The sequence below is a fragment of the Camelus ferus genome, chromosome 3 (genome assembly GCF_009834535.1).
Source record: "Camelus ferus isolate YT-003-E chromosome 3, BCGSAC_Cfer_1.0, whole genome shotgun sequence".
Classification (NCBI taxonomy): Eukaryota; Metazoa; Chordata; class Mammalia; order Artiodactyla; family Camelidae; genus Camelus; species Camelus ferus.
Window position 1 is genome coordinate 3,514,541 of NC_045698.1, and position 25,698 is coordinate 3,540,238.

The 25,698-nt window shown below is 42.5% G+C and overlaps 1 protein-coding gene across 1 annotated transcript in view; it reads left to right on the forward strand.

Moving 5' to 3' along the window:
* The window catches only part of ADAMTS16 (ADAM metallopeptidase with thrombospondin type 1 motif 16), a 153,944-nt gene that overhangs the window by 62,829 nt on the left and 65,417 nt on the right, over window positions 1-25,698 (forward strand). Inside the window, exons 10-14 of the mRNA XM_032469697.1 lie at window positions 5,716-5,869; window positions 15,817-15,912; window positions 20,381-20,529; window positions 21,631-21,803; window positions 23,717-23,847. Of these exons, the coding sequence (XP_032325588.1) occupies window positions 5,716-5,869; window positions 15,817-15,912; window positions 20,381-20,529; window positions 21,631-21,803; window positions 23,717-23,847 (703 nt within the window). The remainder of the gene's footprint in view (window positions 1-5,715; window positions 5,870-15,816; window positions 15,913-20,380; window positions 20,530-21,630; window positions 21,804-23,716; window positions 23,848-25,698) is intronic.

Sequence of the window (25,698 nt, forward strand, 5' to 3'; positions counted from 1 at the left end):
TCAATCAATCAATCAAACTCTTAGAGATTAGATTGGTAGTTTGTAAGGGCCTGGTGAGTTGGGGGAAGTCATGGGTGAACATGGTCAAACTTCTGGTTATAAGATGAAGGAGTCCTGGGACTGTCACATACAGTATAGTGCCCACAGTTAACAGTACCATATTTCATATTTGGAACTTGCTAAGAGAGTAGATCTTAAAAGTTCCCACTACCAAAAAAAAGTAACTGTGAAGTAAGTGGACGTGTTAACTAACCTAAAAAAAAAAAAATATATATATATATATATATATATACACACACACACACATATATATATATACACATATATAAAATATATGTATATATATATATACAAACACAGTTATCCCCCCACAGCCCCCTTCTCCAAGCCCATCATCACCTCCTCTTCCCAAAGATAACCGTTCTCCTGACACAGAATCCATAGGTTAGCTTTGCCTGTTTTTGAACTTCCTGTGAATGGAAGCATGAGTTATGTGCTATTTTGTGTCTGGGGTCTTTAGCTAAATAATTTGATTATGAGATTCATCCTTGTTGCTGCATAAAAATACAGCATTCATTTACTTATTTTTAATTGCATGGATATATTACAACTTATTAATCCATTCTGTTGGTGGTAGCCGTTTGAGTTTCCAATCTTTGGCTACTATGAGAAATGTTACTATAAATATTCTTTCAGTTAACACATATCTCACTGATTATACATAGGAGTGGAGCTGCAGGGTCATAAATATATATGTACAGTGTCAGTAGACACTGCCAAGTAGCTTCTAAGAGATTATGCAAAGTTACAGCCCCACGAGCAGTTATGAACATGCAAATGCTCCAAATCCTTGTCAGTACTTGATCTTGCTGGTCTTTTCCATTGTAGCTAATCTGTGGGTCTGTAGTGGCGGGGCACAGTGGTAATGAATGAGGCTGAATACCTTTTTACATGTTTAATGACCACCTGAAAAACCTCTTTGGTAAAGTGCCAGTGCAAATCTGTTGTGCATTTATTTAAATTAGGCTCTCTGATTTTTCTTATCTCCTGTAATGGGAGTACTTTATATACTCTGAACACTTTATCCCTTTTTTATAACATTTTTTATTGAGTTACTGTCATTTTACAATGTTGTGTCAAATTCCAGTGTAGAACACAATTTTTTAGTTATACATGAACATACATATATTCACTGTCAAATTTTTTTTCCACTGTGAGCTACCACAAGATCTTGTATATATTTCTCTGTGCTATACAGTATAATCTTGTTTGTCTATTCTGCATTTGCCTATCTATGAATTTTGAACTCCCAGTCTGTCCCTTCCCACCCCCTGCCCTCTTGGCAACCACAGTTTGTATTCTATGTCTATGAGCCTGTTTCTGTTTTGTATTTATGTTAATTTTTTTTTTTTTTTTTAGATTCCACATATGAGTGATCTCATATGGTATTTTTCTTTCTCTTTCTGGCTTACTTCACTTAGAATGACATTCTCCAGGGACTTCCATGTTGCTGCAAATGTCATTATGTTGTCGTTTTTATGGCTGAATAGTATTCCATTGTGTAAATATACCACCTCTTCTTTATCCAGTCATCTGTTGATGGACATTTAGGCTGTTTTCATGTCTTGGCTATTGTAAAGAATGCTGCTATGGACATTGGGGTGCAGGTGTCTTTTTGAAGTAGGGTTCCTTCTGGATATATGCCCAGGAGTGGGATTACTGGGTCATATGGTAAGTCTATTACTAGTCTTTTGAGGAATCTCCATACTGTTTTCCAAATTGGCTGCACCAAACTGCATTCTCACCAGCAGTGTAGGAGGGACTTTAAAAAATGGAAAGATATCCCATGCTCCTGGATTGGAAGAATCAATATTGTTAAAATGGTCATACTGCCCAAGGCAATCTACAGATTTAATACAATCCACATCAAATTACCCAGGACATATTTCACAGAACTAGAACAAATCATAATAAAATTTATATGGAACCACAAAAGACCTAGAATTGCCAAAGCATTAATGAAGAAAAAGAAAGAGTCTGGAGGAATAACTCTCCCAGACTTCAGACAATACTATAGAGCTATAGTAATCAAGGCAGCATGGTATTGGTACAAAAAACAGACATACGGACCAATGGAACAGAATAGAGAGCCCAGAAATGAACCCACAAACTTTTGGTCAACTAATCTTCGACAAAGGAAGCAAGAATATACAATGGAATAAAGACAGTCTCTTCAGCAAATGGTGTTGAGAAAACTGGACAGCAGCATGTAAAGCAGTGAAGCTAGAACACTCCCTTACACCATCCACAAAAATAAACTCAAAGTGGATCAAAGACTTAAACATAAGACAAGATACAATAAACCTTCTAGAAGAAAATATAGGCAAAACATCATCTGACATACATCTCAAAAATGTTCTCCTAGAGCAGTCTATTCAAGCAATAGAAATGAAAGCAAGAATAAACAAATGGGACCTAATGAAACTTACAAGCTTCTGCACAGCAAGGAAAACCATAAGTAAAACAAAAAGACAACCTGTGGAATGGGAGAAAATTTTTTGCAAATGATGAAACTGAACACTTTATTCTTTATGAACAATATGTATTGCAAATATCTTCTTTCACTCTATGATTTAGTATTTACACTTTTAATAGTGTCTCTTGATAAACTGATAAATGGAAGGATTTTTTATGGACTCCAAACAGTTCGTATTTTTCCTTTAAGATTAGCACTTTTTGTGCCCTGCTGAGAAAAAAAAAAACAACAAAAACTCTGCTTACCCCAAAGACGTGAATATATTCTTCCTCATGATCTCCTGCAAGCTTTATTGTTTTGCTCATCGCATGCAGGCCACCTGACTCTTGTATCGAGCGTGCATGAGAGTCTTGTGGATATTGGGCGATTGTTTTTAAAGTGGCTGAGATGTTTTTCCTTCTTGTATCCACTCCCTGTTGTACCCCTGCACCCACCTTGCTGACTCCGGGCTTAGCCACGTGACCTGTTCCTGCTAAGGGGACAGAACACACATGGCCAAGCAGGAGCCCAGTTGGAGGGATCAGGGTGTCACCTACACACGGTTTCATCCTTCCGGATGCGATGCCTACCAGAGCTTACTCTCACATCGCAATGTTGCTATGTGTGTTCCTGCATCTGCCCCCTGCTTCGGCTCCCGGCTCCCAGTCTGTGCACTTGACCTCATCCTCATGGCCGTGTGCTTACTTGCTCTGGCTCCTTTGAAATTTACATGTCTCTTGTTTTCAGGTTAGCTTTGACATTTTTCTGTGACTTAGGTTTTCTGCAGAGTTCCTATTGTGTACCCATTTGTGTTCTTTTTCCTGCTTGGGGTTTTGGAACTGCTTAAATCTGATTTATTGTCTTTCATCAGTTTTTGAAAATCTTCAAACCTTTTGTTTACAAGTATCGATTCTGACTCTTTGATTCTGTCCTCTCCTTTTTGGCTTCCAATTGTATAAATATTAGAGCTTTTCACAATACACTATGTATATATGGTATATATTAGTTCTCTGGTGAAATTCTCCATCTAAAAATCTGTTTTCCCAAATCTAATAATAACCACAATAATTTTAAATCCCATTTCTAACCACTCCAGTATCTGGATTCCTTATGAGTCTGCAGATATTATTTGTATATTCTCTTGGGTTTCAATTGTTTGGTCTCATCTCCTAGTACACTCGGTAATTTTGAACAAATGAAAGATATCATTAATGAAAAATTTAAAGACAAAAATAAAGCTCTGAATGAGACTATCTTTGATTTCTAGCAGACAAAGGAGTTACAGTTTATAAGTCACCTTGGGACTGAGCTCATGTCTACCTGGCATTCAGTCTTTCTAAATCGGTCTGTTAAGTTTGCTTTCTCCTACTATAGACCTATTGTGGCTTCAGTGAACGTTCTGTTTACCAGAGCCCCTTCTTTTTGGCAGACCCACGATTTCAGTCTTCATCTTTCAGTCCCACCGGGTTGCCGAAACCTTGTCTAGCTTCTCAGCCTCTTAACTACTGCTTTCCATCCTGCTCTTTGGCATCTTAACATCTTTTTAGGACTTACCAAATTCCTTGAGGAGAAAAATAGTACTCGATGTTGGGTTCACGTCTCCACCTTCCTTTGCCCTGGAAATGTTCATCCCTTATGTCCTTTTTACTTGGAGAGCTTTATGATGCTTACAGAACAATCAGTCTGATGTGTGCTGATCCCCCATAGTCAGAAGTGGAGGTCCTCTTTGAATTGAGTTTTGAGGCTGAATAATAAGTAATGGGTTCTAGTAACCCAAACTGTAAGAAGATCCTGAACCTGTGAACTTTTAAAAAAAAGAAAAAAAGAATTCAATCTCTCGCTCGGGTTAATCAGTTTAGCTGACTTTCCCTAGTTTCCTGTCTGTGGAATGGGGATCATATTGCCAGTCCTGGCGTAACTTCATGGAGATAATGGGAGACATCTAGCTAGTGTGTTGGAATTGTTTGAGATCATTAGAGAGCAGTGCTATGGAATTCCGAAGCTGCCAGACCAGGCTTGTCCTGGAGCATTAATTATGCTTTTATTCATTTTTCTTTGCTTACAGACCCTTGCATCCTGATCGTCACAGCAGTAATAGGTCATTTACCAAACACTTACAGCGAGCCAGTCACTGCCCCTAGCCCTTCCCTAGCCTTTGATTAATCTACTGAAAGGCTGCTGACCGCCTTGCATGTGATGAATGTCCCCTCCACAGTGCCCGGTGCCACCCTTCATGTTCTGTGCAGGCGGATGGTAATTAAGGACATGCATCAGTGGGCGCCAAGGCAGAAGAACCTGGGACCAGGGCCCTGGAGACTGGGGCCAAAAGGCTCTCAATCAAGGTGGACAAACACACACAGGGAAGTCTGGGGTTGCATAGGCACGTCCACTGTTATTAAATTTCTTGTGATCGCACAGGTGATTTTTTTTTAATTTTTGCCTATCAAAATGTATAAATAGGATTTAGTTGCTATTTGCAAACACTTGTTACTCTTCGTGCCAAATGTGAAAGTTATACGGAAGCATGTCTCTGGTAGGGAAGAGGATACCCTATTTGTGGAGGAGGAAATAGTTCGTTGGTCTTTTGCCATCTGCTAGTGAACTTAAGCAGGAATTCATTTTCTTCTGGACTTGGGAATCTAGTCAGAAATTAGCCTGAGCATAGAGCATTTCTGGTGGAAATCATGGCGGTGTTCCGCGTGGAATTTCTGGAAGCTGGAAGCTATCATGCAGGCTTCCTCTGGCCTAGGAAAGGAAGGAAGGAGGGAAGGAAGAAAGAAAATCCCAGTCTTTGAAATTGATAGATTGTGTTTTGCCACTTACAATGCCCTTTTTCATCTTTTTATTGTTCCTGGCAAGAAGCGTACCTGTAAACGTATCTCTAATAGGAGCTCCTCGCATGGGACATCTGGTTGTATGACCCCATCTCATGTTCCCCGTGATAAGCTTGAGAAATCCCACAAAGAACAGATTGCCTTCCCAGAAAAGGTGAAATGTATTATGAATGATTTCAGAAAATGTGGCCCCTATATTTAAATATAATGAAGATAAATGTTACATTAGCCCTCAGGAGAAAAACGGCCCCTCTTCTTCATACGAGACGCACTGTAAAATTGCTGGAGGAAAAAAAAGCATGATCGAATGTACATCTTTGTAACTGTTCTGGCATCACCAGCAGCCCCGTCTCCTCTTTGTTTCAGCACTGCCCAGGCTGTGTGCCTTGCTGATCAGCCAAAGCCCGTGAAGGAGTACAAGTACCCTGAGCAGCTGCCGGGAGAGTTATATGATGCAAACACACAGTGCAAGTGGCAGTTTGGAGAGAAAGCCAAGCTCTGCCTGCTGGATTTTAAAAAGGCAAGTGATTATTGGCCAGTGCTCAATGCAGTGTGCCTCCTAAAACCCTCGTCTTCCGGGAAACTGACATTGATGTGTTCTGCATTTATTGGGTCCCTACCAAATGTCAAGTCCTGCCTGTTAGGGCTGGTCCTATGTAACAGGAAACACATGCTTCACTGGCAAAGAAAATGATGGTGGATGCTGTTGTGGGGGTCAGTTTTCTCCCGACTACAGACGGCCTGTGAGGTCAGTTCTTTCTTTCTGATTTATCACGTGGGACCTCGGCAGGAACTCCTGGTTAGTATAAGCTGGCAAATTAATACACTGCATTCTTTTCAAATGGTGTTTAAGAAACAATCGCCCCCTGACCCCACCTCCCTTACCTGCCTGAGACGTAAGCAAAATTTACTCTAAAGCAGTAGCCTGTCTGGCACTTCTGATCACTGAATTCCTCAAGTGAAGGCTTTCTGGAGAAATGTCTTCATAGCACTCCACTGACCCCAGGGACACCCGTGGAGTGGTTTCCTCACATAAATTCCTCACGAACACAGAGGCACACGCTCCTGCTAGACGGGGGAAAGCAGGCTTCACAACTTGCTGTGCTAACCCACTAGGAAAGTTACTCATAAATTAAATGAAAGAAACTGTTTTTGAGGTTTCTTTTATTCTAGTTTATAACAAAATCAAGAGGAAAATAGACACAAATGTACGGTCCTCCAGAAACCCCCAACATTGCAGAATGCACTGGGAATGTTCCCAGGTTAAATCTAACGTGATAATCCTCTTCCTTCTGAGCTCAAGTAGAACTCCCCCGAAGGTCAGTTACAGCCCTGTGCCAGCGGACCCTTACGTCCCCAGCTGGGAACCCTCAGCTCGAGCAAGACGATAAGTCAGTCAGCCTCAGCGTGTATTCCCAATGCTGCCGTTTCCGTCGGCAGAATATGTAAAATTCCTCAGAACTTTTGTGTTACTCTCCTCTTTGCTGAGAGAAAGGAGCATGAAACTAATGTCTTCTTTCCGAGGTGAGAGTTCTGACATCAGACTCCTGGTTTCCACTTTATTTTGCTCTGTGACCACAGACTGCATCATTCATGGTAGACCAGTGCCATCTGGAAAATACAGAAAATAAGAAGTTAAATGCAACATGTCTTGTCATTACTGAGTAAACATTTGCATGCAGTGAAATGCATTTGTTTTAGGTGTACGATGGGAATGTTAACAAACATACTCATCCGTATTAGCATACTGATCAAGCTACGTCTTATTTCCATGAAGCCAAAAAGTCCCCTTTAGCCCTCCTCCGTTCAGTCCCTCCCCACCCCTTGAGCGACCATTGTTCGGCTTTCTAGCACCATAGTAACACAGTGCTTATTCTGGAACCTCCTATTGCCAAGTGCTTTCACATTTCACCGTTAAACATGATGCTAGCAATCGGTTTTACATGGCTTCCTTTTATCCAGTTGAAGAAGTTCCTTTCTGGTCCTAGATTGGTAAAAGATTTTATCACAGAATCGTGTTGATTTTTGTCATGTGGGCTTTTTTTCCTGCGTCTGTTGATATAGACATATGTTCTTTCTCCTTTATTCTGTTCATGTGGTGAATCGCTGATGGGCTTTCAATTTTTTCATTGATTTTTGAATGTTAAGCCACCCCCTACCCCTAGTACGACTCCGCTTGGTCATAACCTATTGTGCATTTTTATGTTTTGTTGACTTGTGAATATTTTGTTCAGGGTTTTTATATGTATGTTCTTGAGTAATATAATTTTGAAATTTTGTTTTCTTATAATTACCTTTCAAGAATTTATATCAGAGTTATGCTGCCCTCAAAAAAAAAATGATTTGAAAGTGTTCCCTACTCCTTTGTTTTCTTGAAGAGCTTATAATAAGATTGGTATGGTTTCTTCCTTAAATGTTTGTTAGAATTTATCAGGGAGTTCTGTCTGTGGGAAGGTTTTTGTAATTACTAATTTAACTACACTAACATATGCGGGGTTATGTAGGAGCACTTCCCAGCTAAACTGATCAGATTCACTGAGAAAAAACAAAATCAAAAAAGGACACAAGAAGAGAGATTTTCTAATGAATGTGTCTGTTTTATCTGCTTTGTTAATTTTTTTTGGTCCAAGAGTTGTTCGTAATATTTTTATTTATCCCTTTAATGAATGTAAGAGCTATAGTGGCATTTCCTCTTTTATTCCTAATAATGGTAACATGTGTTTTTTAATCTCTTTTACTTGATCAGACTATCTAGGAGTTTATCAGATGAATGAGTCCCTTCAAAACAGCAATATTTGTCTCTGTTAATTTTTAAAAGAAAATTTTATTGGGTCATTTTTTATTTCATTAATTTCTGTTTTGTCTTAATTACATTCTAAGGCTTAGTGTGACTGTCTCTTCCTTGTTTATGAGGTTAGCTTGGATTTGAACATTTTCTTCTTTTCTTAACATAATCATTTAACTGTATTTAAAGCTAATAGTTTCCTCCTAAGCAACATATTAACATGTATCTGGAACATTTTACATGTTGAGTGTTTAATGTTATTAACTATGAAATATTTCCTAATTTAAGTGCTGATTTCTTCTTTAACCCATGCATTATTGAGGAGTATATTATTTAACTATGAAATAATTGGTGTTTTCTAGACAGCTTATTAATTTTGATCTCCAATTTTGTTCAATTTTGATCAGAGAATGTACTCTATAAGTATACTTTTGAAATTTATTGAAACATATTTCATAGCCCAGCATTTATTCTATCCTGGTGAACATTCTATGGCCACTTGAAACAATCATACTTTCTGCAGTGGTTGGGTATAATGTTCTAGAAATATTTATTTTGTTAATTTGTTTGATAATATTATTTGTATCTTCTATATCCCCCATAGTATTTATTACTTGTGTCAGTTTCATAGATACGAGTGTCAAACTTTCTAACACAGATTATGTATTTTTCTATTTCTCCCATTAGTTCTATTAGTTTTTGCTTTGTATATCTTGAAGCTGGATTATTAGGTACATACACATTTAAGATTGTTATGTCTTCCTGACTCTTTCACTATTATAAAGTGACCTTTTTTATTCTTGATAATGTTACTTTTCTTGAATTCTACTTTATCTGATATTAGTACAGCCACATCAGCTTATTTAGAAATACTCTTTGCATAGTAATTTTTCTCACCCTTCTACTGTCAATTTCTTCATGTTTTTATGTAAAATGCTTCTGTTGTAAACATACTTTAATTTGGTATTGCTTTTCTATCCAGTTGAACCATCTCTAGCCTTCCACTGAAATATTTGACACATTTATATTTAATGTAATTGTTCATATGGTGGATTTAAGTCTACCATTTTGCTATTTGTTTCCTATCATTTTCATTTCTTTTTTGTTTCTCTGTTTCCTTTTGGATTAAACTTCTTTTAAGAAATTCTATTTTCCCATCTGTTTGCATGTTAGCTATAATTTCTTGTATTTTTGGTGGTTGCTCTAGAGATTACAGCTGCATCTTTAACTTACAACCTCTGTAGAATTAGCATTGCTCCACTTTATGCAAAATGCAGGATCCTCACCACAAATACATTTCTGTATCCCTCTTTCACACTTTGTACTATTGTCAGCATGTATTTTACTATGAATGTTCTAAACTGCATGACACAATGCTATAATTTTTATTTTAAAATAATGGGTTGCTTTTAAATAAAATAGGATCATCTTTTATATTTACCCACATTTTTGGCATTTATTATTCTTGCTTTCTTATAGATTGGTTTTAAATTGGATCATTTCCTTAGGGCTTGAAGAACTTCCTCTAGCATCTCTTGTAGCATAAATCTGCTGGCCACAAAGCACCTCACATTTTCTTTACCTGAAAATGTCATTAATTCACCCTCAGTTTTGAAGGACAGTTTTTTCTGAATATGGAATTCTAAACAGAATTCTTCATTCTCTTTTCCCTTAGACACTTTAAATATATAATTGTGTTTTCATCTGGACTCAGCTGTTCCTGATAAAAAGTTGGTTGTCATTTGTATCATTTTTCTAACATTTCTAATCATTTGTTTAGACAACTCGGCAAACTATGCATTGGAATTATTTTAAGCTTCAGTTCCAGAATTACCATTTGGTTCTTTTTTATAGTCTGTATTTCTCTAGGGAATGTCCCATTTGTTCACTTATTATGTCTGCTTTTTACCCCTTTGTAGCCTTGAATATATTTGTAGCACATTACACGTGGCACGGTTATATGTTAGAACACGTTGCTATTTTCTGTTGCGCATATTTATTTTGTTATCATAATAGAGGGGTCCTTCGGATTCCCTGAGCCTTTGTTTCATGCTTCCCTCAGGCTCATCAGTTCTGGTCTTCCCTCAGCCCCGGGCGCAGCCTGTCTTCTAGTTTGTGATTCTTACTCCTGAGACGTGGACTTCGGGCTTTCCGCCGGACGCCCCCGATGCTCCCTGAAGTCCCTCCCCTTTGTGTGGGTTGGAACCCTGGCCTCACCCAGCATTGTGCTTTCTCTGTCTCCTAGCCCTTACCAGCGTCCAGCCCAGAGCTGCCGCCCTCTGCTAGGCCACTTAGAATCTCATCCCACGCGTCCACCACCACTCAGGCCGCAGATACCTGCCTGCAGGAAGTCCTCCGGGAGGCCTCTGAGGCTCCCCGCCCAGTGCAGCTTTTTCCCTTCTGGCCCCATTCCCACAAGTCCTAGCTACTCCTGCAGCCCCAACCCTGACCTCTGCACCCTCCACTCAGTGAGACTGCTGCTGTCTGCATGGGCCCACCTCTCTGCACCATGGTCAGTGAAGTGTCCCCAGACAGAGAACTGGGGAGGGCAGCACCCACCTGACAAATCGCCCTTCTCTTGAGGACCGGGCACTGTATGGCCTGTTGCAAGAGTCTGAATCAACTGGCCCATATATCTAGTCCAGTTTTACAGTCTTTGCACGTGGAAAAATAAGCCTGGTACCAGTGCCTCCATCATGAACAGGAGAGAAAATACCTTCTGGAAAAAAAAAACAAAAAACAGCCATTAAAATCAACAATGTGAGCTCACTCCCTGTAACGTAAAATTGTTTCTCGATAGAACAAACTTGACATCGTTTTTATATATATATATATAGTTAAATTCTGCTTATGTGTCCAGAATCTCTAATATACTGAATCTCAACTTTAAATATGGAGTGGCAATTCAGTTCTTTATTTTTCATATGAATCAAAGCATCCCAGGACACTGACACTCTCATTTAAAAAATTTAATTTTTTAAAAGGAGCTCCTACTGAAATGTAATGAGAATGGGTTTATTTGATTCGATTGAAATGTAAAGAGCTGGAAGCTTTCTGATGGGAGAAAATAAAATGATAAATGGCAAAGAAGCTACCCAGGGCCTAAGCCAGCATGGGGCTCATGAGGCCCAGCCAACAGGAATTTACTGAGCTGGGTGGTGGGTGGAAGGATGATGCTTCAAGAGGGGCTGAATCGTTTAAGCTTAGCTTGGGAAGTTAGGATAATGCAAACCCATGTGCATCCCTCTCTTGGATAAATAGCTGTGTATATTTGGCACGTGTGTGTGGGTGTTTACATACTTGTGTACAAATTCATACACATATATGACCATGGCTTTCTCTGTCCACTGAGGACTTGCATATTGATCATCAGAATTAGTGATAAAAGCACACCACTGCTTGAAAAGCAAATAATTGCCATAAATTATGTGTCCCACTGCAACATCATCTGTGCCTGCATTTTCAGTTTGTATTTCTGGAGCATCTGGTCCTGACAGTTTGAGAAAATGAATCTGGGGGTAGTCAGGTCACACTATGGAAATGCCACAAGAAATCCAACGCAGGTACCTGACATGTGTTTTTTATTTGGGGTGCTAGGCTGTGATGTGAAACTTAACTAGGTCAGCATCACTGAAATCGGTCTCTGTGAACATAGCTCTTAAATTATGGGATGGAATGCAAGTGAGAGCCTTCATTACAGAGAGTGGTCCTTAGCGGCGAAGGTAAAAAGCCGGAGTCTCCACCTTCTTCTTCCTGAGTCAGGCGTTAGTTATTCCAACCACCGTGTCTTTATGGAGTACCTGTTCTGCTGTGTCAACATTGCTTGGGGGCCTGACCCTGCGGTCTGAGATGCAGGATGGCAGAGTTACTTTGAAATGTGATCACTTAGTGTCCTGGGTACTCTTGGTAAATTGGGAGCCCCTCCACCACACCCAGCACGTCTTGCATTCCAAGTTCCTGGCCCTAGAACCATGATTTAATAGGGTCTTTGTTCCAGGAGGACCCTGAAGTTTTATTAAGAATGTAATAACCTGCAGGCATAATGCTGAGTGTAATACAACCATTGTCCATTATGCCAAAAAGTTAGCAGTTAAGTCAGAGAATGATAAAAGTGAGAGGCAGTAATCAGTCTGGGGTTGTTTAGGTAATAAATGAACAGAGGTTGAGGTACTAGCAATTTTATTTGTTTTCCAGGGCAGAATATCGCATTTTTATTAAACAGCCAGCAATTACATCTGTAGCCCAGCAAGGTCTCGAGCACTTTTTGACATGTTGGAACACAGTAACATGAATTATGTATTTCAAGGCTCTTCTTACTCTATGAGTTGCTTCTGGCTGCACGCTTGGAATGGGGGATTGAGCAGGTTCCAGGATGCGGCTGGAACAGACGGCGTGAGCTGGGCACGGACTGAGTGAGAGTGGCGAGCTGTAGTGGTTAGCATCCTGCACTTGGAGCTGTGTACTTAGAAAGGTCAAAAGCCTTGGCCCTCAGTAGTACCTTCCATCCACATTGCTTTATTCTGCAAAATGTTCCCAGAAACTGCAATGTAAGGATATTACAAAAATACTTGGAATAGCAGTTGAGGTATAGTATGTTCATATCATGAAGTCACCCTCTTAAGTCACCTTAGAGGTTTTTTATAATCACAATCCCCTGATCACACTATTAGTTTCATTTTACAGTAAAAATGTCCCTGGTCATTCTGGCCAGGGTTTCCACAGGAGCAAACTAATGGACACTCAGCTCATTCAGAAAGCATTTATTGAAAGCCAGCTAGGTACTAAGCATTGTTCCTGGTATCAGTGACAAATAGATAAAAAGAATTTAACATTTGAAAACACTGTCTATTTTGTATCAACTCCCATAATCTTTGAAACTAACCCTTGAATTAGTACCACTAGCCCCCGTAAGCAGAGCCGTGAACCCCAAGCCGAGAGCTGGGGTTCTGCTCACGTCTCCTCATGTCCTTGAAGTGAGAAACGGCACATGCACTGGTTTGATGCCTGTTCGGTGCCAGGCCCTGAGTTGGGCACGTTCCCTGCGACCCCTTCATTCAGCCCCAGGACAAGTCGCTGGTTGGCTGCATGTGGGAGGACACGGGGGGTTCTGCCTGCTCGACTCACATCGGGTAGGCAGACTCTCTACTGACCCCTGGGTCCATCTCCCGGCTGAAGCAACCGCAGGAGCAGCTGCCTCCCGCACGCCCACCATTCCTGTATCACTCATTCATCCACCTGTCTGTGCGCCCAGAGCCTGAGTCAGTAGGTCTCTGTGAACCACCTCCCAAGGGCAGGTGTGCTTCCCCTGCCCCGCTGTCCGAACTCTGGCTGTGATCCACCACATCTCCACCCAGACACTGAGCCTCAGTCCACAAGCTGCAGTTTCAAGGGACTTTTATTTATATCCTGGTATTTTAGCACGTTGTCTTCCCTGCCAGCAAACGCAGTTTTCTGGTTGTCTCTTTGGAGAGTTACAGACATCCAGTCCTCTGCTTTTATAGATTCCTTTCGGTTTTATGGCTCTGATCTCTAAACACCATTCTGGCCAAGGCCAGAGGCCCCCCCATACAGCACGCTTACTCCTGTCGTGAGAGCCAGACAGTGCGCTAGCCACTAATGAGACACAATTGCCCCAGTACACTTAATGGTTCTGGAGCACTCTCAAGAAGATGAAGTTTCATGGCACAGTGATTGTAACCGTAGGAGGTTACTATGGATACCTCAAAATAAAAGCAATTCATTGATATGCAAATTAAAGCATCGAAAGTTTACTTCTTTACCTTCCAAGTTCTCAAGAGCTATCTTATTAGTGAGAGAGATAACAAGGGGAAAGAAATATGAAGCTGTGTCTTTGACAAATATCTTAACTTCTAAATACGTAATAAGTAAATTTATGAAGGAGCTTTAGTTTTATGAAGGTAAAGTTAATATGGATTCTTAAGAAGGAAATCCTTTGAGAGACCACTCACATGATGCAGAAAGGCTCGTGGGAGCACTTCTCTAGCGTCAGTGAAACAGAGAATGAAAACACAAATGCCATGAACTGCTATCTCTCAAGGAGAACTATGTGGAAGTTTTGCTGTGTTGCATTTTTTTAATAACACAAAACACCCTGCAGACCCAGCGATGAAATGTCTTGGGAAATAGAGCAGCACTTGTTCAAATATTCAGAATCTGTGTGCAGATCATTTAAGAAGCGTTTTCATCACAGGCAGTTAAAGCTACCACCCGCGTTCCCAACGTTTCCGTTACGTCGTGAGTCCCACTGCATGCCCTGCACGAAGATGTTCCTTTGGGCTCTAGAGGGTATAAAAGTAAAAATAATTCTCTACTCCTGGAGAGACTTTTCTTGGCTATAAATCTCAGATCCTGTTTTATTTAAGGACACATCAGCCACGTAGGACCTCCTTGCTTTGCACACACCTTTCTTCTTCCCCGTCTTCCTTCCTTTGCACAAACCCTTCTTTCCTTCTCCTTTGAATGTTGTCCTCAAGCTCGAGTGGAATCAGATGTCCATCTTCTCTGAGTCTTTCCCTGAGTCCTCTGAGCAATACTCATTTCCCGTTCCAGCAAGCCCACCCCGCGCTGTGCCCCCTCACCCCGTAGGGGCGCCTCTCCCACGTGCACCGGGTGGAGGTTTACAGCTCATCTCCCCTCTAAGGCCATTTCTGGGAGGATTGATCTGGTTGCATTTCTTATGGAACCTCCTGCCTGCAAGATACCTGGCATCTTCTAGGCCTTCATCAAAGCTGTGCGGATGGTGGATGGTGGATGGATGGGTGGGTGGACGGATGGCTAGAGAGAGGGATGGACAAGCCAGCAAGTTTCAGAACCATCTTCCATGTGGAAATGAGGATTCAGACTTGGAGAGGTTAGTGAGACGTAGGAACAAGAATGGATTATAATGTCATTTGCAGCACCATGGACGGACCTAGAGATTATCATACTAAGTGAGATAAGTCAGTCGGAGAAAGACAAATATGACATCACTCATATATGGAATCTAAAAAAATGACACAAACTTATTTACAAAATAGAAAGAGACTCACGGACACAGGAAACAGACTTGTGGGGAACCGAGGAGAGAAGGATAAATTGGGAGTTAGGACTGGCAGATACCAACTACTATGTACAGAATAGATAGACAGCAGGGTCCTACTGTATACACAGGGAACTATAGTCAATGGCGTGTGGTAAACCTGTAATGAAAAAGAATATGCATATATATATGTATATGTGTGTGTGTATATATGTGTGTATATGTGTAACTGAATCACTGTGCTGCACACCAGAAACTAACACAACATTGTAAATCAATTACACTTCAATTAAGAAAAGGAGAAAAAGAATGAATTATAAAATGTTAGTTTTTTTTATTTTAATTTTTTGTAGTTTTCTTCAGTGTCTGGATTAAGCATATTTTACTCTTTAATTTAGAAATACAATTTTATTAAATTTATGATGAATAAAACCGAATTAAAGTTTCAGGGATAGAATTAAGTTGAACAGAGTCCAGAACATGAATCTTCTGGGTCCTCCCTCCATCGTAGGGGTCTACCACGAGGTAGAGTCAGCTTTTCATTTCTATCAATTGTTTTTCCCTTAAATGTTTCAGTGCTATTTCATCACAGATGTATGGACCATTTCTGATACTAATGAATGACCTTCTTTTCCCCTTTTAGGATATCTGTAAAGCCCTGTGGTGCCACCGGATTGGAAGGAAATGTGAGACTAAGTTTATGCCAGCAGCAGAAGGCACTACTTGCGGGCATGACATGGTAAGGAGCTAATCTTAGGTACATGCATCATAGTCTGATGTCAAGCTTTCAACCCACGCTTCTTTCCTCCTCTTGTTGCCGGAGATTAAGGTCTTGCCTCGCACAGGAGAGAATTCAAGAACAAGGCATAGTAAAGTGAAAGCACTTTTATTTAGAGAGACACACACTCCATAGGGAGAGCGCGGGCTGTCTCAGAAGGCGGGAGAGAGTGACCAGGAGGTGCAGGTTCTTAGTTTTTATGGGCCAACGAGTAAGAGGATTATTCCAACTGCTTTGGGTCCCCGCCGCCACATGTTGACCATTTATGGTCAGTCCAGGAACTGTCACGGCACCTGTGGGTGCGCCATGAGGCTCAAGGTGTACTGGAAGTCGAATCTCCCGCCGTCTTGGTTCTAACCAGTCTGTCCTGTCCTCAGTGCTGTGTCCTTCCTTCCGTGGTTGTGCCCTGCCCCCTTGCCTCCTGTCTCACTCTTGCCTTGGTATTTTTATCTCTTTCCATATCTACACCCATGCCAAAAAACTGCGCCTAATTTACACTGATACTATGCAGAGGACTCTTGTTCTCGCCTGTTCTCGCCTTTCCAATGATATCCATTCTAATGATGAGCTGTCTGGACTTCATCAACAGAGATGTCAGGCAACAGGTGACGGCTGAATCTGTTTAGTAGGGGGAGGCGTTAAACCCTTGACCTCCTTTTCGCCATGTGAAGAGCCGGCTTATGTAGTTCTGTTAAAGTCACAAAGCATTGATTTAAGGACTGGAGCCAACTCTTTTGACCTATTGTTGCTCCTGTGGAAAAAAGGGATGTTCTACAGCAGGGAAAAGAAAAAATACATAAGATGGCAAGCTTATTACTAACTGGTAGGTAATGGTGATTTTTGTCATCAAAACTTAGAAATAAAGTATCTTAACGTGCAAGAGTACTGTTTTAATCCTTGTGATTCGGCCTGTGATTGTACTTTTTTCCAGCACATAAGAGGCTCTTGATAAAGACAGAAATGTATCAGAACCAAACTGTCACTGTAACGACCTTCATTCCACGCGTCTGATGCTTTGATGATGTAAAAGAGAAATGCGTGCCTGAATGCCACTGATCTAGGACGTTTAAAGTCCTAAGTAAATATTTCCCACCATAAACACATTGAAATGTGAGTGCAGATAGAATGGATTCAAAGTATTAAGAAACAAAGCTGACATATGTGTGAAATTATTGCAACGCTGACTGAGGAAATGAGGTAAATTCGCTTAAGAATCTCGCCCAGCAACCACTCATCCTACACGTGTTAATGTGCTTTCTTTTCAGACTTTCACGGGGTGGGACTGATACGTAAATCCTTCTAGTGATGGAGGCAGCAGTAAATTCATCCACAACAGAAAAGTCTAATAAAATTGCTTTAGTTTCTCAAAAGAGAAAATGGATTTATCGAGCTACAACGATGTGGAAATACCAATTAGCAAAGGATACCAGGGGATTCACCTGAGTGTTAAGCTTAGGTGATCACGGCGTTCTGCACATAAGTGGTTAAAATTGATCAAATTTTGCAAATCTGATAGTTTGCCAAATTACACCCATTTGGCAGCCCTCGCGCCGCTGCCCTGAGTGACGGTTCGCAGGGACAGCGCTTGGCCCTCCAGGCGTCCGACTTCGTTTTCGTCACCTGCTGTTTCCCTGGAGGATGTTCTTGTTCTGTTGTATTTACCTTGAAAGCACAGGTAAACTGATTTTCATTGATGTTTTCTGTTATTTTTCCCTTGTGTTTCCAAATAGAGCTTTTACCTTCACATTGAAGAGAATTAGAGCATGTTTTTAAAAAAGCCGGAGTAGGTGCCTACAAATTACATTAAGCGTTCCGCCCAGGGTCACGTGGCGTGGCTGCCCAGTGGCCATAGTGGGATGAGTGTCAGAGGCTCCTGTAAAAGCTCCCTGTGGTGTTAGCTGTGTGTCTTCCTGTCTCGCTGGGGCGCAGGTGTCCGTGAGGTCTGCTAACTTGGCAGCGAGCATTAGCAGAAGTCAGCATCCCAGTGCTTCGGGATGTTCCAGGGCAGCGCGTGTGCTCCTGATGACCAGAGAGGACAGCAGTACTGCTGTGCACCTTTCTCCTGCGTGGGGACCTGTTTTCCGCCACCTGCCGCCGACACTGGGGCATGGGGGTTAATCCAACCAACGGTCAGTGCATCTTTTAGTGGCAAGCACTGTACTTAAAACATGATATACATTTAATCCTCACAAGCACCCTGGGAGGGTGACCCTACTGCCACCCCCACTGTGCACCCAAGAATTCTTCCAGGGAAAGGACGCCGGGCTCCTCTGCACTCACGCCGTGAGATGCCCAGAACAGGGGCGTCAGGACTGCCGCCTGGGTCGCACCAAAGCAGATTCTGATTCTTTAATAATCCCGAACATAAGATTAAATGAGCCCTAACTTTGTAATGACATTGCCCGTGGTGCGAGGCACGTGGCCTCATTCCACGGGTCTTCAGAACTCAGTCTGGTGGTTTCCGCCATCCTGAGTGTTCACAGGAGGACAGGCAGGCTCAGGGCCCGAGTAATGTGCCCCGGGTCACTCACCTGGCTGACCTGACGCACGGGGCTGGTTCTCCACTCCACAGGGTCGGTTTCCGTGCCTTGCACTGCTGCTTCCCCGGGGGCGCCAGGCTGAGGTGTGAGAGCGGGTTGTGTGAGCAGCATCACGGGAGGGATGTGTGCCTCATCCTGCCGTGGCTCTTCCTAAGATAAAGCCTTTGCGTATTGGCCACACCCTCCATCAACTAAATATAAAAGTGTGATAAACGTGGGGTGGGCCTCAGAAGCATATCTGGTGTTTCAGTGGACATTTTGTGTGTCTGTTTAACATAGGGGTCTTACCCCTGACCACCTCACTGACGGGCTCCACTGGTCTGCTATCTGCGTGAAATTATACTAAAAATTGTGTGTGTGCAGGTTCGTGTTTGTGTGTCTGCGTGCTCCTGTGCATCCCCCCGGCCTCCCAGGAGAAGCTGTAGTTCTTTCTTCTCAGATTCTCAAGAAATTTTTTAAGTAATTTTTTAAAGTTAGTCATTTTGGGATACTATGGCCAAAATGGCAAAAAAAAAAAAAAAAAGCATCTGCAAGACTGTTAATTGCAGCAATAATAATCACAGCAAAAGACTGGAAATGATGCAGATGTCCCCTAGCTGGGGACTGGCTGGAAACGCATCTAACGGAATGTCATGTAGCTGCAACAGAGGGACAAGGGATGTGCCTATATGACTCTGTGGAATGAGCTACAGAACATATTGTTAAGTGGAAACGTGGGACGGAGAAAGATGTGGGTAATAGGCTGTCATTTATGAAAGAAAAGGAAATACTGGTCTATATAATTATTTGATTATATTAAAAAGGGATAAACTCTAAGTTTGGGGGGAAAGTGTGTAAACATTTTCTGTAATTTTAAAACAAAATTACATCAGATTTTATTATAGTAATTCATGCATATCCAAAGCAAAATGAAACATTTAGGCTTTAAGTTAAGTTGTTGGCTTAACTGCGACCGTGACAGAATTATCTAGGTGACTTTAGAACCTAGCTCTTTGTGCATCTCACGTAGACTGCCTCCAGCAGACAGTGAGCACCGCAGGGAATCTTAAACTGTTTTGAGCAATCACGTTCATACCGATAGGTTGGTTTTGCTCTTGTAAAACCATTAATTTTTACAGATTCCTACTCGGTGCTTTGCTGGCAGAATGCCAGCTGTGCCCAGTGAATGCATCCGTTGGTGGGAAACCAGTGCGGTTGAACACAATGCTAGGTCTGCAGCTTTCGCATGTGGTGGAGGTGAAGAAACCACATGGATTTTAGCAGAATTCACATCACTGAGCACGTCTCTAGAGAAAGGAGAACTGATAGGATCGCCAGCCTCAGAGGGACAGGTGGAGCTCTGTGCAGGCTGTTTCATGTCCTCGGAAAGCCGTGTGACCCCTGACATGCATCCATTATAACCTCCAGGCTCCCAGCCCAGGTGCTTTGGAGCAAAAGCACAGAGCCCCGGCCAGAAATGACAAGGTGTTGAGGCCACAGAACCTCCAGCTGGACTTTTCTACCTGACAGTCAGTCTGCCCCAAAAGTCACATATGAAGGGTGTGTTGTTTCCAGGAAAGGTTAGAGTTCACTCACCTGACAGGTGACCCATCAGCCTGAAACTTCCTGCATCACGACTCAATTACACCTGCTACGTTCCAGCCGCTCAGACAGACGCCTGAAAATAATTCTCCTCTCCCTCTTCCCTTCATGGGGATTTGTAGAACGAGGCTAGGTTTGAACAGAACAAAAAGGAGCAGCATTGAATGTATTTTTATTCTGTACTCCTGAGGGTGGAGATGGAGAGATCTGCCTATTTTACCAAACTCCCCAGTGCTGAGCATTACAGCAGCAATAAACCCACCGTCTGCCCATCAGTCATAATCGCTTTTTCCTTTTTTAATTTTCAGTGGTGCCGCGGAGGGCAGTGTGTGAAACATGGTGACGAGGGCCCCAAGCCCACCCATGGCCACTGGTCAGACTGGTCTCCCTGGTCCCCCTGCTCCAGGACCTGCGGAGGAGGGGTGTCTCACAGGGACCGGCTCTGCACGAACCCCCGGTGAGCACCCCCACCGCCCCCCACCAACCAGCCACCTCTCTGCTACGAACCTTCCTAACAGCATGTGGACGTAAGCTCAGTGATAATGATCCTGTATGACCTTAAAATCTCTCTTTCCTTACCCCCGTTGCTGTAAGGAACTCTAAGTCGAAAAGCACTTTTACTCAAGCATTTCTTGTACAATGATGTCTCTTTGATATAATTTAATTACTTGACCACAGCAGAGTAATGGACCCAACGGGGATATTCAGGAGCTGGATTTTAACCACGTTTACATGAAATACCAAAGTCCTGCCTAAAATAAGGAAATAAATCATGCAAAAAACATGGAGAACACGCATCAATAGATAAGCATCAGTAAGAACAAGTGAAAGGACTGGCTTTTCATCAAACACATTTACCATCACGACATGCGGTTTTGCTGTGCCCCCTGTAGAAGACAAGGATGCTGAAAGCAGTCACCACGGCAGTGAGCAAAGGGGTTTAAATCTTCCTCCTGCACCTACGTTTCTTTACTGTTAGTCATACGACATAAGCACAGTTATTTACTTCAGTCCTGTCTTTAGTCCTGTGCCGCGGCTGGGTGCTCTCTCATCCTGCTGTCTCCGCGAGAATTGTAGGGGGTTCGAGGGGTGTTGGCTGGCACTTCCAGCGAGTGGAAGATGACTGGCTCTTCTGTTCCCATTCGGTGTCACAAGGAAACTCATAGCGGGGAGAAGGTGCCATCCGGGAGGCGAAGTAGTTGCATTGCAGGCTCAGTTCTGCTTTTTATCAGCTCCTTCCTTGGTCACCCCCTCCTTTATAGACCTCGGAGAAGAGCGATGCTCACCCTGCCTTCCACTGAGTGATGAGCAAATTCGTGCGAACTCGCTCGCCAGATTCAGACCTGTTCTACTAAGGTTGCAAATAATACACTCCATAGAAAAGGGAAACACGATGCGTATCATTAATATGTAAGAAGGTGCCAATGCCTTAGCAGAGATGCGCTTTTCTTACTTGGTGTCTGTAAGTGGTTTAACAGCATCTGTTCCATCTTCCAATAAAGGAGGCATGAGTAGCTCTTAAAACATCAGGTTTCTAACTGCGACACATACATTCCAGACCATCAAATGGAGGGAAGTTCTGTGCGGGCTCCGCTCGAGCTCTGAAGCTTTGCAACAGTCAGAAATGTCCCCACGGCAGCGTCGACTTCCGCGCCCTGCAGTGCGCCGCGTACAACGGCAAACGGTTCCGAGGATGGCACTACAAGTGGGAGCCCTACACCCACGTGGAAGGTAGATCTCAGGCCCCGCTTCCTTGGGCTTTGCTGTCTTTTTCTTTTTTTTAACTGAAGTATAGTCAGGTACAGTGTGTCAGTTTCTGGTGTCCAGCATAAGGAGTTTGAGATTTGCAAATGATAACCACTATAAATAAAAATGGACTTTACTGTCCTGACTCTTTAAAGAAACACCTGGTCAATAGTGTGGGATCCAGACAGACCGAATATTGCCATGCGAGGGCAATGTCACTGGTTGTTCTCGCATTGTTAGTCTGATTCTGCTGGCCCTGTGGCCACTGGCCTCTTACCTACAGTTGACCAGTTGTGAGCTCGGAAAAAAGAGAGTGAGACCATGTGTGCAGAACACCATTAAATCTTCAAAGCAGTGATAAGACACTCAACGTAGATGCTTTGTTGATAAAGAATCAATTCTTTTTTAATTACAAATCACCGAAGTTGATGGTGATATGGCTATAAGCATGTCACCCACTGAACACTTAAAATGGCCAAAGAACGAAAGAAAAAAGTTTGGATCTTTTGGAAAATCAGACAGTATGCTATATTTGGAAAGTCTGTATCTATAAATTATAAATGCAGATGTTCATTTGTACCACATGTAAGATTTTACTATCCAGCTAGAGGGAAATATGGATTATTCTTATGATTATAATAGCTTGAACCCAGTACCTCGAATAGGATAATTTGAGGATAAATTCGAAGAACATTTAATCACCTCCTTGTTTGAGGTTGAGAATATTGTCCAAGAACCACTTGAGAAATACGTAAGTTGGGCCAGCTTATCTGACATTTACTTTCACCATCACAGTATATAGAATGTTTTCATGGTGAGAGATTTATCAAATTAGTAAAGTCTGGAAGGAAAATTTATGCAGTTTTATGCAAACCCTTTCTTGTTGTGTTGTTACTCCTGAACTCAGTAAAAATTATGCCAGTGAGAAATGAGTAGGCGGGAGAAAAAAGTAGGAAAAAACTTTGAAATTGGGGTCAAAAATACGTGTGATAGCCTTGACTTTGCTTGTCTTCAGTAAAGAAATGCACTGATCACAGAAGCACGTGTTAAATTTGGTTCTGAGCATTTTTCAGTTGGGTCTCTTATCCTGCAATCAAGAAAATATCTGTACATGAGTCTTGGGCCAGTGAAGACTCCTTAGGCAGGTAAATTTTTATTATCAACTGTTCCCTTCTTTACCAAGAAGAGAACAAAGGGGAAAACAAAGTTTCTACAAAAGTTCAGAATAGTCATGTAAATGACACATCCTTGAAATGGATTCCCCAGAGGAAGGGAACTTGATCTCCAGCCTCAACTATGTAACGAGGCCTGAATTCTCTGCGTATCAGTACTTTTTGACAATCCATTGTATGTATAAAAAAACAGTGCTCTCTGGAGATTTCATCCAAAAGTTACTCCCTTTATCAGTTTAAAAATAGTGTGCAGTTTAGGAAATGTGTTTAGGAATTTCGTGATTATTTTAATGGTTTTATTACAGCTTATTTGTAACAATTTTGTATATTGCTACAAAATGATAGCGACTTTCTGCATTTCTACGAGAAAGCAGTTAATGGTACTAGTGATCTGTCAGGACAGTACATTGCAGTTCAAGTCGACAGGTGCTTACTGGATGCCTGCTGTGTGCAACCACTGTATGCAGGACAAGGACCAATCAAGGACAGAGCAGAGTGAAATTTAACAGTGAAGCTTTAAAAAAAAAAAAAAAGACAAAACAGAAAATTAAAGGGGAAACTCCAAGCCTACTGAGGCAATTCGAAAAAATGTCTGCAATGTGTTATTTTGTGGGAGTTATTTTATGGGCAAAAAAGAAAAAAATAGTCTATCTAAAATTTAGAGCAAAAATGATCAGCGCTTAAGTATCTTTCTCATTTGTGTTTGTGTGTGTATTTCTTTTTAAGATCAGGACTTATGCAAACTCTACTGTATCGCAGAAGGATTTGATTTCTTCTTTTCTTTGTCAAATAAAGTCAAAGATGGGACTCCATGCTCGGAGGATAGCCGTAATATTTGTATAGATGGGATATGTGAGGTAATAACGATCATTCATTCGTTCAACAAACATCTCCCGACAGTCTACTTTGGGCCAGGCACCCTGTAAGGGGCAAGAGAGACCAGACATTTAAAACGTACCCTTTCCCTCCAAGTCACTGTCCAGCAGGGGTGAAAGTGAGCTGGAGATGCACAGGGGTTTGTGGCAGCGGAGGTGTGAACAGAGCACAGGCAGAAAGGAGGAGCTGGTTCTCTCTCAGATGTGGACCTGAGAGATTTGCAGGGCCCCTCAGGGAAGGGAGCTCAATCAAGAGGGTGAGCTGGAAGAGGGGTATGGGCGGAGCAGGGAGGGGACACGGTGCTGCAGGAAATCACGGGCTGGTAGGACCCGACTCCATCGTCACTGGGAGGCAGGCAGGAGCTGGGGGATGCCGAGGGAGCCCAGTGGAGGGGGAGACCCTCTCAAAGGGCCGTTTGCAGCCAGGACAAGGGGTTGGGCTTTTTTTATCCTCGTGTCCCTGGGGACCAGACCAGCGAAGTAGCAGGGTCAGATTGCAGTAGTGGGGTCAGATTGCAGTAGCCCAGTGGTGGAACAAGTAAATCAAACAGGGACAGCTGACAGCCAGAGGCCACTATGCGGGGGTCTCAGGAAGCTGGGCGGCCTCCCTCTGTTGGGGAGGGACTTAGGACACAGGCTGGGGAGGGTTGGCGGCTCAGTGAACACAGAGCTCTGAGTGGGTCGCCACGTGCAGAAGGGATGGATTTTACTGCAGACAAAGGGAGGGTGTCACATGCAGTGGTCAGATGCACTGCAGGTAAATCACAGGCTTTCCAATGAAGAAGTTCCTCAATATCCGTCTTCAGTGGAGTCCAAAGACCTTGGTCCCAGGCCTAAATTTCTCTAAGGTGTATGACCCTGACCACGGTCAAGTTGAGTCACCCACTAAGACCCTCTGCAATCGTTTGAGTGCATGAAGATTAGATTAAATGATTCTGTTAAGATCTCTTTCAGTTTTAAAATACTCAAAGCTCTACCCTTGGTGTCTATTCATTGATTTGTTAAATATGACATTCTTTTTAGAAATTCTTAATAATACAGTGTCGAAGCCCCTTATTTGTAATTCTGAAACCCAAAAAGCTGTGAAGCAGAAAGTTTATTTGGAGGCAAAATATAACCTAAATTTATTTGGTCGCAAAACTACTTTGAGCTGATGTGGGACTGTGAGTGACGTTTATCGCGCTCAGTGTGGAAGTGTGTGCATTTTAAAAACCTCATTGCTGCCCCAGGCTCCGCTGGGACTCTCACGTTATATGCATAAGATGTTAAGTACCTTCCTAAAATCAAAAAAGCTCTGCATTCTAAAGTGTATCTGCCCTCGGATTTCAAACAAGGGAGGGTGGACCAGAGTTACTTCCCGTCCGAATGGGATTTTTGCATATCTAGACGATATTCTTTGTTAGGAAATGTGCAACTAGCAAGCATCATGGAATTTACAAAGAGCTGCTAAAACTGGAAGACAGGAACCAAACGTGCCCATGACGTAGTTACTGCCGAGAATAATCGTCCGGGGCCTGTGCTCCTTCTTCGCCTCTGCACAAGGCGAGTCAAAAGCCCGAGGTGTGCTCCCGCGGGCCCTCGTGACACCACAGTGCTTGTCACTTGTGCTCAGTGCCTTAAGCCAGCCTGAAACGTACCTGCGCTTCCAACACGGCAGCCTGATAGATTTAATTCGGGGCTCGAGGTAGGACGGTTGTGTAGCCGTGGGAAGAGGACAGGTTCTGCCGGCCCCGGCTCTCGTCCTCCGGATCCAGGTGTGGGGAGGCAGCCTCCCAGTGCACACCGGGTGTCCGTGAATATTCGTTCACTCTCCCGTGTCAGTGAAACTTCCAA